A 15,305-nucleotide genomic window follows, 5' to 3' on the forward strand; every position below is an offset into this window, starting at 1 on the left:
CATATTTAATTCAATTTTATTATATATAAACAAGATATTAAGTCATATATAATATATCAAGCTCAGCTGTGAAATAATTAAATTAAATTAGAAAAAAACTATAAAGTTTTATAAGAACTATACTGACAATACTAAAGAGCTTCTATTTTCTTACTGATGTCAATATGTCACTTGTTAATACCAACTGTCAAGTGCAAGCTGCCAAGCTTTACATTGTGTCAATGTCACAGAAAATTCTAATGCTATTGCTAAATTGAAAATTCTAATTTAAAAATATTGTGATGTTTGTGTGTGATGGTCGTTAAAGTAGTTAGAAAGAATTTATTTCTTTTAAAAGTTAGCTAAGAAGATGTAAATGTAAGAGAGTGGTATTTAAATATTGTTTTAGTGTAGTGTTTGTGTTCAAAATGAAAGTAGTTGAAGCAAAAATTGTTGTATTGGGATCGCAAGGTAAATTCTAAAACATTGCTCTTTTTTTATTTAATATGATCATATCTCGCGGCGTTAAAACTTGAAATACTAAATGAAAAACGTTCTTATATTAATGATGATGTCTATGTTATTTATGTAAGTGTTATGTTTTTAAGGTTTATATAAAGTAGATATGTAACTTAATAAAATGTCTGAGTATTAGATATATAATACAAACAGTCCATATTAATGACTTTGTTAAGTATAAGTAATTAATTAGTCATCACAGAAATCCGCTATGTAGTCTATAAATGTAAAGAGAATTAATTTTATCTTTTTATTTTCGAGAACAATAAAAAATACTGTGTAGAACAACTTACTCAATATTTATTTACTAATAAAATAGGATATTTTTTTTGGTCTTGTCTTATAAGAAGGAATATGAATACAAAATCTTACAAGTCATTTTTTACTGTGAGATTTTATTTACTTTTTTTATAATTAACATAAATTAATTATTCATTACTTCATATAATTTCATTTGTAGTTATTTAATAAAATGTGTTATAATAAGTACTACCAAATCCTTAGCTTCACTTTGCATTGTGTCACTATAGAACCAATAAGGAAGTTCACACAAAGGTTCAATTTATGGCAGTTTAAATTAGAAATATTTATTACTGTGAGGTAATCAGTATAACCCAAATGCTTTGTTTCAAAACATGTAATGCAACTTGTAAAATAATTCAACCATATAAAAACTTGTTCATTTATAGATTATTTTCTGATGAACTGTGAACATATAGTTGAAAATTCTTTAATCTAAAAGTAATTTACTCGGTAATGTGTGTAATTGAAGCAATTTTGTGATGATGCAGTTGATAAATGTTTTATCAGTCAGTTAATGTTATATGTAATTAATTCGCATGGATTTTAAGGGTGAGATTGAAAGTTAAGCCTTACAATGCCTAACAGACTGTTTGGTAAAATCCAATATGTCTGTGATATATGGAAGTCACACTTACACACTTACAAAGTGTCAACCCTGAATCACACCCTAATTTCTCAATAATATTATAATATTGCCAGTAACAACAGTTTAAAAGAAATGCACAAATATATTCTCCTTTCTGCATTCCTGGAATCAGCCAAGTTCACTTTATAAGTTTGAATTTTCACAAATAACAAACCTAGAATTGTAAAAATCAGTGCACCTGGCCAGTTTTGTAAGTGTTATTGATTAATATCATTATTTCTTTTCTCATTAACATTCTAGAAGCATTTTGTGCTATTAATAAACATTTTTTTAAAACATCTCAATGTTCCTTATTTATATTACATATAATTTCTTTATAAAAATGTATTATAATAGATTTGGCTTAAATATTATTTTTGTTTATTACTAATTAAGAATTTCTAGCAGAAAATTCAATTTGTTAACAATGTATGTTGTACAGTGATAGAAATACTTAGACTATGGTGAATCAAGTTGAAAGTTATATAAGCAGCTTTTGCAAATAGTAATTTGATATTTATAATCCTATGTGAACTTGATACGGCAGTGTCCTGGGTGCCCTAACCACAGGCTAAACATGGTTTAAAATTTAAATTACAGTAGCCTTGAAATGCTTACCATTGTATAAAAAACTTAAAAGTAATCTACCTATAATGATAGTTGTTTATGCTCAATTTAAAGGAGGCATATCTTTTTTTAAATGGAAAGGCTAACGAGAGGCTGCAGGATAGCCATAAATGTCATCTACCACAGCCCGTTGTCACCCATTTCGTTAGTGTTGCAAGACTTAAATGGAGGTGTACACTCATTTCTATAGATAAACAAGATAACATATTAGACTGTTGTGTGTTTACTTCGACTAAAGTGACACTAATCCCAGCCAAGAGATCAGTAGACGCATCATGATACGAAATCGCTGCTACCTTTGGTCCTAGAAAATACTTCTGATTGTGGCTTCTCAGAAATAAATTTTCGAGCAGAAGATTATTTTAAGAATTTAGTCCTTGTTTGCGGAGAAGGTGTTTGGCGTATTCAGTTCAACTAAATACTTTATAACGTAATTTTAAGTTGAAGACGCCAACTTCGCCAATTCATGAACTGCAACAGGCTCAAGTAGTTCGGATGGGACATGTCCACCGAATGGCGGAGGATAGAACCACAAAGTCCCTACTGATCTCATAGGCGGGTGGCAAGAGTAAACCCGGTAGACGAAGTCTGCGTTGTCTGGAGTTGTCACGCAACTCGAAACAATAGGTGTTGTGAAGGTGCACGCAAGAAGCACGAGATAGATTGCGATGGCGATACCTGCGGAGGCCATTAATGATGATTAAACTATTTTATCTTAATTTAATATGACAGATTTTATATAAATATTTAATATAAACTAAAAATCAACTACGAAATTACTGAACAACTTATATTGAAACCATATAAAGATTCTTATAAGTGAAGATCGACATGGTTTGGCAAAAAAAATGCTGATTTTCGGCGGTATGGCGACAATTTGGAACCGTCCGATAAGTGATTTTTGTAAATGGCAGCACGACGATGATTAACTATGCAAAAATTAGCCTGGTACAAATGGTTGATTTTTTTTTTTACTTAACGCATTTGCGTCGGTATGGCAGGCCCTAAGTCACACCGGAGAAGTATGGCATTACACTGCCGCCCCTTATTTTTTATGGACTATCTGAAAATACTAGAATTTTTGGGGAACAAATCGTTTGAAAGTCGTAATTAATCCGACGAGTTCGACTAACGCCCACGCGCTTGGGCCGCCGGTACCAGCGCTATGACCATCATTTTCCTTTTTTTAATTTCGTAATAAGACCCCTGAAGAACCGCCATACTGGTACAAATGACCCACTATTTTGTGTCACCTTGTAGGCCGGGAGATATCCCTACGGCCTACAAGGAACGACGTTAGATAGAAGTTATTATGCTCCATGCTAGAATCATAATATGCTCCAGTTTAGTTGAATAAGAAACATTATTTTATATTTCAAAATTTTAATTAAGAAGGGCCTTGTGCATTTTGCAATCACTGCAGTTTTTTTATCGGATAAAGACAGCTGGGCTTATCGAATCGCAAATAGTGATAAGTGAAACCCAAGATCGCTTGAAATATCATATAGCACGTGACACACTTAACAATTTTCTATGCACTCCAATAATCTCCATAAGACTGATCTCAAGAAAAATACGATAATAAATACACTCAAAACCGTATACGATGACATCGTTGAGTACAACATACCAGTTATATTGACCAAAATCAAAGGTCCCGGCTGAATTCTATTGTATTAGGTTCTTAATAACAACGTCATCGGCTGTTACGACTATCGGCTTTACAACCAAATACGAGTAGTCCCTTCGATGTGCTTATTACTTATAAGTTATAACAGCTTTTGACTGTATACAAGCAGAACAAAGCATAACTTTCATATCTTTTATTATCATGAAGTTGATGCTAAAAATATTTAATTAAATAATAATTTAAATGATTTCATAAAACATAGTCAATATTGTGTAATATGTGTGTTACTATGCCAGTCCATATGTTTGAAACTGGTTTTAGTGATTTAATAAGCCAGTCAATTTTAACGCAGTGGGTGAACTTGTTTAATAGTATTGTATATTTATGTAACTTCATGTTGTATATAGCATTGAAACGTAATTACGTGTCGAACTAAAACAATTGTTCCATTAAAAAATATAAGGATAACACATAAACAAAACGTTATTGTATAAAATAATCGTAAGACAAAATTTTATAGCAAACCTTTTGCTGGTATTGCTTGTGTGTATACTTTGACACAGAGGGCGCTATTTCAAAGTTTAGATACAAAAACCTTCGTGTAGATGGCGCTAAGTCCTGTACTGGTACTTGTAAAACGCGCTATCATTTTGATTTCATTTTGCCTTATATACTCTAGAGTTAAAAATTTCAGTATCGCTTCTCGGCCTTTTGGCTAAGATCAAAGTGTAGTATCTGTTCTTTTCAGCTTAATATCTGAAAGTTCCCGCATAGCGGGACCAGTATATTAAACTGATTTTTGGAAACTGACGGGATGTTCGGGGCTCGCTCCACTCCTGTCACGGGTCGGCCCGGCATTGCAGTGCCGCCGGGATCGGCCCACATAATACATTTGACAAATACTAAATTGAGTTATAATTCTCTAGAGTTATAGACGACTGCGAGTGAATCTGAGGCATGCCGCACGAGTCGTGATTATTGACTAAAAATAGCTTTAGATTCACTCGCAGGCACTACTCGGCAGTCGGCACTCGCTATTATTTTGCACGTGTTTATGTTTACCTCAGCCAGGTTATTATTTTGCATCTACATTCTACATGTTATCATTTGACATATTCTTCGATTGTCCATTGGTTTAGTATGAATAACCTTCTACTTAATGCAAAAAAGACAAAATGCATTAAATTTTGTGCAAAAAATGCAAGGGTTATGGATACTAGACCAATAATAAACGGTGAGGAATTGAATCTGGATGATACAACTGTATTTCTCGGAATCACCATGGATTCAAAACTTCAGTGGTCCCCTCATATTAACGGATTGGCGAAGAGACTTAGTTCTGCAGCCTACGCGGTTAAAAAAATTCGCTCACTAACTGATGTCGATACAGCTAGACTTGTTTATTTTAGTTACTTTCATAGCTTAATGACTTATGGCTTATTATTATGGGGTCATGCTGCTGATGTCGAAACTATTTTCATCCTGCAGAAGAGGGCTATTCGTGCAATCTATAATTTAAAATGTAGGGAATCTCTTAGAGATAAATTCAAGGAAATTAATATACTTACCTTTCCCTCGCAATATATTTATGAAAATATTATGTATGTATACAAAAATAGTAATAAGTTTACTAGAATAGAACATACGCACAATGTTAATACACGGAACAAACGCAGGCTGCAATTTCCCCGTACTAGACTATCTAAAGTTAGTAATTCTTTTTTGGGGAAAGGGATACTCTTCTTTAATAAAATCCCAGAGGCTCTTTTATCACTGCCTTTCAATAAATTTAAGAAATGTATCAAAGAAAAGCTGTGTAAAAAGGCGTACTATAAAGTCAACGATTATCTAGTTGATAAAAGGGCCTTAGTTAGTGATTTAATAAGCCAGTCAATTTTAACGCAGTGGGTGAACTTGTTTAATAGTATTGTATATTTATGTAACTTCATGTTGTATATAGCATTGAAACGTAATTACGTGTCGAACTAAAACAATTGTTCCATTAAAAAATATAAGGATAACACATAAACAAAACGTTATTGTATAAAATAATCGTAAGACAAAATTTTATAGCAAACCTTTTGCTGGTATTGCTTGTGTGTATACTTTGACACAGAGGGCGCTATTTCAAAGTTTAGATACAAAAACCTTCGTGTAGATGGCGCTAAGTCCTGTACTGGTACTTGTAAAACGCGCTATCATTTTGATTTCATTTTGCCTTATATACTCTAGAGTTAAAAATTTCAGTATCGCTTCTCGGCCTTTTGGCTAAGATCAAAGTGTAGTATCTGTTCTTTTCAGCTTAATATCTGAAAGTTCCCGCATAGCGGGACCAGTATATTAAACTGATTTTTGGAAACTGACGGGATGTTCGGGGCTCGCTCCACTCCTGTCACGGGTCGGCCCGGCATTGCAGTGCCGCCGGGATCGGCCCACATAATACATTTGACAAATACTAAATTGAGTTATAATTCTCTAGAGTTATAGACGACTGCGAGTGAATCTGAGGCATGCCGCACGAGTCGTGATTATTGACTAAAAATAGCTTTAGATTCACTCGCAGGCACTACTCGGCAGTCGGCACTCGCTATTATTTTGCACGTGTTTATGTTTACCTCAGCCAGGTTATTATTTTGCATCTACATTCTACATGTTATCATTTGACATATTCTTCGATTGTCCATTGGTTTAGTATGAATAACCTTCTACTTAATGCAAAAAAGACAAAATGCATTAAATTTTGTGCAAAAAATGCAAGGGTTATGGATACTAGACCAATAATAAACGGTGAGGAATTGAATCTGGATGATACAACTGTATTTCTCGGAATCACCATGGATTCAAAACTTCAGTGGTCCCCTCATATTAACGGATTGGCGAAGAGACTTAGTTCTGCAGCCTACGCGGTTAAAAAAATTCGCTCACTAACTGATGTCGATACAGCTAGACTTGTTTATTTTAGTTACTTTCATAGCTTAATGACTTATGGCTTATTATTATGGGGTCATGCTGCTGATGTCGAAACTATTTTCATCCTGCAGAAGAGGGCTATTCGTGCAATCTATAATTTAAAATGTAGGGAATCTCTTAGAGATAAATTCAAGGAAATTAATATACTTACCTTTCCCTCGCAATATATTTATGAAAATATTATGTATGTATACAAAAATAGTAATAAGTTTACTAGAATAGAACATACGCACAATGTTAATACACGGAACAAACGCAGGCTGCAATTTCCCCGTACTAGACTATCTAAAGTTAGTAATTCTTTTTTGGGGAAAGGGATACTCTTCTTTAATAAAATCCCAGAGGCTCTTTTATCACTGCCTTTCAATAAATTTAAGAAATGTATCAAAGAAAAGCTGTGTAAAAAGGCGTACTATAAAGTCAACGATTATCTAGTTGATAAAAGGGCCTGGGACTAGTGCTAGACAGGCTACTTCTAATTAATTTGCGATATTTGTTTTAAATAAGTGTTGTTTGATTGTTTGATGACTCTGTCTTCTTTGCCGATGAGTAGGGATGCCTTCAAATTTAATGACGTGGAATAAGTGATACATGTATCTTATTTTCCATAATAAACATTTTTTATTTTTTATTTCATTCCCATATACTGTTTTACGCATGCGCAGTTTCTTCAGTAATACACTAGAGCTGTTGTACTGTATTGTTTATCGTATTTGTATTCGGTTGAATACTAAATATATTGAATAATAATTAAGCTTCATCTATTCCTTGAAACATTCATCCATTTTTACTTATTTTATACACAAATAATTATATGTATATATTTTTGAATTTTCAAAGACCTCATAGAGTAGAGGTAGACCTCCTTTTCCAACTGGCTCCATCTCTCTCTATCTTGAGCATTTTTCTCCCATGCTTCTCCACCAATTATTGCTCGTCAGCCCACCGAGCAAGCATCTCTTCCCTGGTGGCCCTTTCCACGTTTTTACCCTCTTTGTCCATCTGCCATTGTTCAAGCGAGCGACTGGCCCGCCCACTTCAACTTAAGTTTTTTGCAATTGGATAGTGCATCAATAACTTTTGTTTTATTTCTATACTTCTTATCTTGTCGTTTAGTTTAAAATGTAGTACACTACGTTCCATTCCTCGTTGACAAATTGTTTGTGTTCGAGTCATAGGGACGGTTCAAGTATTACATCACGCAATTTTTGGAGATTATTTAACCCCCCCCCCATTAACGCCCCGTAACGTTTTTCTGTACCCCAGTACAGTACTGTACCCAAGTATAGTAAAACGTTTCGTGACCACCTAGTGACTCTTTATACCTCAAGATACTATTATGTGGTGTAAGGTACTGGAAAGTCGAAAATAATATTAACAATAACGCGTAATTCAATCCCCGCCCCGATTCGTAACGTTTTACAAAAGGACCCCCCCCCCCCTCCCAAAATTCGTTACGTTATACTTGAACGCTCCTATATATCCATGATTGACTACCGTAGCAACGATATGGCAATACACGTGTCTAAGGAATTCTTCTTTAAGTATATTGGAATATATTAACTTACTTGAAAATTATAATTATTTCAGGTGTGGGAAAAACAAGTCTAGTGGTGCGATACATTGGCAAGATGTTCTCAAAACATATATCACCAACCATAGGTGCCTCGTTCTTCACATGTAATATTAATGTTGATGATTCAAGGGTTAAATTACAGGTAATGTTTATTTAAATACAAGCTAAAAACAATTAGGCGAAAAATAATAAGTCTAATAACATCAAAGCAAAGCAAAAGCAAAATTATAAAAATTAAACCTTAACAAAAAAGATATCGAATATTCAATGATTTCTTAAAGGAAAGGCTGAGATTCAGAAACGAGAAACAATTAGCTCCGTCAAATTATAATTGTAAAATTGGAACTCTTTGGTAATTACAGTACAGGAGCTATTCTCCTTAACCGAAAATACACAAAAAAAAGTGCGTGCGTACAAAGTACACATGTCAAAAGTGAAACTTCTTTGGCTAACTAATTTTTTAAGTCTTGTTCATATTTATACAAATCTTAAATTTCCGAGACTTAGAGGTAGGGAAGAAGATATGTTAGGAATTTAATTGTCATTAAAATATTAAGTGTCGAAAATTAATACTACATATTTGTATATAGAAAATTTAATTTTTTAAATTTATTTCTTCGATAATAAAAACACGTAGCATTTTAATTTACAATTCTATATAAAATACTAATATTTCATAAATTCTTTTACTTTAATTTTTTTTTAAATATAATTTCTATAAGGTAATTCGCCCTTCTCACTCACTCTCAATCGGTCTCAATCGCTCTCTCCCTTTTTTTCGACAAAAACGCTGCACATCTTCGTGACGTTCCATAAAAAATTTACCCTCATGCGCCAAAAGAAGTTTCACTTCAAAAATCGATTAGCCATGGAGTATAGTTCGACTGACACGAGAGCTTAATGAAGATTTACTTTTAGGTATGGGATACAGCCGGCCAAGAGAGATTCCGGTCAATGGCCCCGATGTACTATAGGAATGCTAACGCGGCGTTGCTCGTCTATGATATAACTAGTACCAGTAGTTTTGCAGCCATCAAAGGTTGGGTGAAGGAGTTACAAAGGTGAATATAAATTGTTTTCTTTTTCTTTTTTTCTTTTATTTATTTGTTCAGATAAAATAATCCATCATTATGTTAGTATAAACTTACGGACTAGTATATTATTATTAAAAAGCTAAACATAAAAATCCATGAAACATTCTATAGTCCGGTCAATTTAGATTTTAGACATTCGAAGTTACATACAGTCCCAACAAGCTGAATTTCTGTGAAATTGTTCAAAACTTAATGAATGAATGAATAAACAATGACTAGAAATTCCCCTTTGAAATTCGCGATCACGAAAAACTCATTTTTTTTACCTTTCCCCTTGAACAAAATTTTTTCCTTACACGGGAATGATGGGGAACTTCTAGACATTGTTTATGTTTTGAACAACTTCACAGAAATTCAGCTTGTTGGGACTTTATGTAACTTCACTCTCATTTTTTGGTCTAAATTGACCGGACGACTATGCATACACCGTCGACCTGAACCGACAAGTGTACGCACAAAATGTTTCATGATAGGCGAAGACAGGTTATCTGCCACAGTCTTCAAAATGCTGTTCCGATTTAGACTCCCGATGTGTGGCACTTTTGGCGTGTTTACATGATTCTCTTTCTATAACAACCAACCCGTTGTTTAAGTCAGAAATCAGGTCCTCCCAGGCATGAGTCTGTTTGAAATTAATTTAAAAAAATAGAATCAATTCTCAGTTATAATACCACAAGAGCTTCAAAATTATCGGGTATTTCCCGATAGGTTCGTTGCAAACAATTAATATAGTCGTCATGATTATGACATTTGTTTGCAGGGAACCTTGAGGGAAATGCCCGATAATTTTGAAGCTCGTGTGGTATTCGGGGGATTATTTTTCCGACCCAAATGTCGGCCAATAGAATTGCACCATGAGACGAAATGTACAGTTAACAAATAAGAATTTCATAATGAATAAAACAACTACTTAATACTTTTCTTGAAGCAACGACCAGAGAAAATTTTCACAAAAAATTATCAGTATAATACCATGTAGGTTGTACCACGTGACGTCGAATGGTGCAATTCTATTGGCCGATATTTGGGTCGGAAAAATAATCCCCCGAATACCACCTAACCACCTATCTAATATATAAAATTCTCAAGTTCACAATGTTCGTTCCCATACTCCTCCGAAACGGCTTGACCGATTCTTATGAAATTTTTTATGCATATTCAGTAAGTCTGAGAATCGGACAACATCTATTTTTCATCCCCCTAAATTTTTATTTTTTAGACAAAACTTTTTGTTTTTTTATGATACAGAATATAAAAATACATTCAACCCTTAATTGTCACCCGTCTACGATCAACCCCTATTTATTATTATAGTAGATCGTTATTTTTATTGAATTAAAAAAATGTTTCCTAGAAATAATAATATACAAGAAAAATCTTGACAAATTATTTGTTAGTTTTAGGTTTTTTTTATTTTTGTAGATCGTGTTATAAAATATAAAATTATGCAATAAATTATGATATCCTTCAACATGACATGAAACTATTAAGCCGATATAAAAAACATCCGAGCAAAAGGTTTATTATGTAAAGATCCTTAAGGGGGGTTTTGTTTAAGGGGTGGAGGGGGTCGAGTCAAATCTCATTTAATCTTACGATGCAGAGAGGAGGGGTCTCGGCAAATATCACGCAATTTTTTTTCTGATTGAAAAAAAATTAGGAAAACGGTTCAGCCTAAAGGCCATCTCTGCAACTTCCCGCTAACTCCATACCTAAACTCTCAACATTTCACTTATTTTGTTTTAGTCGTAAATAAAAGCACGAAGCAATTTTTTTTTCTTTTTACAATAACAATCCAACGCGTTTACGCGATTGGGGGATGGGGGAGGGGGTTGAATAAAATCTCACGACATCTCACCAGGGGGGGAGGGAGGTACAGAAAATTAAAAAAAAACACCTCACGTAATTTATGGACGCCCCCTTATGTACGCGCGTAAGAAGTTATACTTCTTTGGCATTATTAAAAATAGTTTTTGATTGCATGCAAATAATTAATTACAATTAAATAATCAAAGACTGGAAAGGGAGTCATTATAGTCAATAAAGTTCAGTTTACATTTGAAAAATTAAATAAATAAATATTTATTATTATTCTCTTACATTAAGTGTAACATAAATTCTATTATTGTTCGAATGTTGTTTTTAATTTATGTCCAATGCCGTAGCATCTTCCGTGGGCAACTTCATTCTGTTAATTTTGTGTCACGGTGCGCGCGCATCGTAAAATTTCACTCTCATCAATTTTTCATAACGCGCCTAAAGAAGTATAACTTCAAAAAAAAATATGTGTGAAAAATAAAAGTTTTATTTTATAGACCGCTTTGCATATTCATTGCTACCCTCATATTGTGGAATATATGAGGGTAGAAATGAAAAATATTCTGCAGTCATCCATTCGCTTGCTGCATGTAATACCTACTAACTTATGGATTCCAGTAATGTACCTGAACCAATGGTGCTGGCGTTAGTGGGCAATAAATGTGATTTGGAATCTTGTAGAGCAGTTTCACATAGTGAGGCGACGCAGTATGCTACGTCCATAGGAGCGGCGTATTGTGAAACGAGCGCGTTGCACGATCAGGTATTACTGTTTTTTTAAGTCGGTTAATAAAATATTGATCAGTGTTGGCCTAGTGGCTTCAGCGACTGTCATCCCTGAGGTCGTAGGTACGAAACCCGGCTGTGTACCAACGGACTTTTTACATGCGAATTTTACATTCGCTCGAACGGTAAAGGAAAACATCGTGAGGAAACCGGCTTGACCCAAAAAGTCGTTGTGTGTCAGACACACATGCCTATTAGATTGACAAATTATCATGAAACATAAACAACAAACACAAATCTGATGTCCAGACCTAAAAAAGTTGTAGCGCCACCAAAATATTTGAAATTGACAAAAAAGAGCCCATATTGTGAGTGTCCATGGGCGGCGGGCGGTATCGCTAAACATCAGATGAGCCTCCTGCCCGTTTGTTCCCTGGTGAAATATATTATGTAATTATTTAGTTATGAACATACATACAATAAAGACAATCCCGTGAATCGCTTACCTAAACCTTATACATTTACTGTATTAATTATTTCTTTCAAATATTGAAATCTATAAAAATAACTTGCATTGAATAAAATTATGAATTGCTAGTCGTAAATGTCTTTTGATTTTACGTAAAAATTAATTTAATAATAAATTACATAATATACGTATATTCTTTACATGATTTAAATTTATACCTAATTCGATGTTCTCTTGACATATTCAAAGCATTCATGTCGAGTTAATTTAAATAGTAATGAAAAAATATCTTTACAGGGTATAGACCAAGTATTCCTAAGTACAGCGACATCTCTTCTGAAGCTGTCCAGCACTAACCTTGTCTCTTCTATGCGTTCCTATGACTCTGTGGACGGTGACGAGAGACTACCTATTGGTGAGTAACTAGATTTAAAATTTTAAATATCCCCGAAATCTACATACGGTACTTAAATACACTTAAAAATAAATTATATAAATAGAATAGAAGAATATTCGAAAATTCCTTCAAGAAGACTCATAAAAAGAAAAACTATTATACTTACTTGGCTTATAATCCCTCCTTATAAGAAGTCCAAATCATAAAATGACTGCTTCACGACTGATTTGAGCGCGACCGCCGGTGTGAAAACCGCTGTGTGTGTTCGAAAAGTGAGTTACAGAATCGCAAGGCTGCTCACGGACTTAAGCCAAGTAAGTATAATAGTTTTTCTTTTTATGAGTCTTCTTGAGTCAAGCTCGTCTCGGGAGCTGTTAAATGTCAAACCTCAAACATAAAAAATGGCGTGACAGCTCTTGAGACTAGATTTAAGTTTGACGTTCGTATTCTAGAACGCTTTCTAGTGGGCGTGAGAGAAACATAACAATAGATTTATTCATCACACAATACAATTCATTATTTAAATGGATTTGTATCATTTTGACGTTTGCAACACCGTCGGTATTAATAAAAAATGTGGGTAATATAATAGGTCATTCAATAATTATCATACTACGATGGGATGACTGACCGGCCGTGCTCATCCTAAGCACGGGGGTGTTCAAACACATCCTCGTTTCTTATAAAAAAAAATATGTTGTTAATAGGTGTTAGTATGTGTATGAGTGCCAAGCTGATCAGGCGTTCGCGTCAGGGCAACAATTAATATTTGAATTCAATGAAATAATTTAAGGTTAATTAAAAAATCATATATTTAACTAGCGGACTCAACCCCACAGACGTTGTCCTGCATGATATTTCAAGCGATTAGGATATTAAACAAAGTTTAAAAGTACCGACTGTAGCGCCATCTGCCTATGGCGATGGCTGATTTGTGAATCTAAACATTCTAAACCATGCAGGACTCCACCAAAACGCATAAAAAATATCATTCAAATCGGTCCAGCCCTTTAAGAGGAGTTCAGTGACATGCATACGTGTATATATATATATATGTATGTAAGCTATCCTATCTTGTAAAATAGATCTTACTGCACACGGTGTGCAAATTTGATTGATTTCGGTTAAGTAGTTTAGGAGTCCATAGCGGACAAACAACGTGACGCGTAATTTATATATATTAAGATTATGAATCGTTTAAGATATTTAAGAATCAGGTTGATATATTTTTTCTCGTGGTGAATGGTTATAATATAATAATAATAATGGGACTCGCTGCTGTGCATACCGACTAAAACCCCACGGCGCCACCAGCTATCGCCCGAGGCAGGACACGGTAACAGCGTAGACTTCCACATCCAGCCACCATCAGCCGTTAAACTCACGGTCCTCTACGGCCACGAACGATGTGGAATGGACCTTAGCACAGCAAGGGCCATTCACATCGGCCAATTCGCTCTGTTTTATAAAGCTGGGGGTGGTCGGTTACAATGCTTGCGGGGATGCGTCAGTAACCCCAACCTAAATAAATTATCCAGATTGAGCATTCTGATAAACGAGCTAGGTCTGGATATCCATAGTTGCTCTCCTCACACTTTGTAATCCATTTTCCTTTAGTTTTTATAACGTGTATTATTTGTCTATAAGTGCTATTCAGATTTAATCTTGCATTTTATTTTTCTAGTGTTGGCAATCTTTTGTAAATAAATAAATTTCAGGTACACCAACAGAAGAAACAGCAACTCATACAGGCAAAGTTGAATTGCCGGCGTGGCAGGACGACCGGGTCGCTCACGGGGAGACGCAAAGAAATATGTGTTGCTAGCATTGAAATTAACAATTTAAGCGTGCACTTTTTATTATGATAGAAGTTTTATAAAGGAAATTTATTTAAAAAAATTAAAACGTGTTATGATAAGAGATTATTAGGCATGTGACGTTGAAGGTTGAAGGTGTTTACGTAAATTATATATAGAAATAATTGGTTAACAATGTATATTTTAAAGGGTTTAAGAATGTTAAAATTGTATAAAGAAATTGTGACAGGATTATGTATCTATTAATATAATTATATTTTCTAACTGAAGGTAAATGGAATTTTTAAATTTAGAATATTTTAATAGTGTGTCTAATTTTACAGTAAAAGTACGCGCTTGAATTGATCTAATTATTTGTATTTATGACTACATTCCATGTATATAGAATTTTTAATGATATTAAAAATCACTGTTATTCTTGTATTCCTTAGGGAGCGTTCAAGTATTACGTTACGATTCTTTTTGTCCTTTTGGAAAACGTTACGATGCGGGGCGGGGATTGAATTACGCGTTACTGTTAATATTATTTTCTACTTACAACACATAATAGTAACTAAAGAGTCACTAGGTGGTCACGAAACGTTTTACTAGACTTGGGTATTGAAAAACGTTACGGCCAGTTCATGGGGGGGGGGGGTCAATAATCTCCAAAAATTGCGTTACGTAATACTTGAACGCTCCTTTATCAGTAGCGATCCCGATTTACATTTTTGTATCCAATTTTGATGTCGTAAACTGAGGATCGCGCGGTACAA

The 15,305-nt window shown here is 34.2% G+C and overlaps 1 protein-coding gene and 2 non-coding genes across 3 annotated transcripts; all 3 read left to right on the forward strand.

Moving 5' to 3' along the window:
• The first annotated feature begins 254 nt into the window (after nt 1-254).
• On the forward strand, nt 255-15,116 carry LOC125054996 (ras-related protein Rab-31). Its single transcript, XM_047657175.1, has 6 exons — nt 255-450; nt 8,244-8,371; nt 9,148-9,290; nt 11,760-11,904; nt 12,634-12,751; nt 14,452-15,116. Exons 1-6 carry the CDS (start codon nt 408-410, stop codon nt 14,556-14,558), a joined length of 684 nt encoding a protein of 227 aa, XP_047513131.1. The 5' UTR covers nt 255-407; the 3' UTR covers nt 14,559-15,116.
• On the forward strand, nt 4,379-4,571 carry LOC125055653. Its single transcript, XR_007117943.1, has one exon. It is a non-coding gene; the product is annotated as a U2 spliceosomal RNA (small nuclear RNA).
• Nucleotides 5,932-6,124, forward strand: LOC125055654. Its single transcript, XR_007117944.1, has one exon. It is a non-coding gene; the product is annotated as a U2 spliceosomal RNA (small nuclear RNA).
• Nucleotides 15,117-15,305: the final 189 nt, after the last annotated feature.

The sequence above is a fragment of the Pieris napi genome, chromosome 13, assembly GCF_905475465.1.
Source record: "Pieris napi chromosome 13, ilPieNapi1.2, whole genome shotgun sequence".
Lineage (NCBI taxonomy): Eukaryota > Metazoa > Arthropoda > Insecta > Lepidoptera > Pieridae > Pieris > Pieris napi.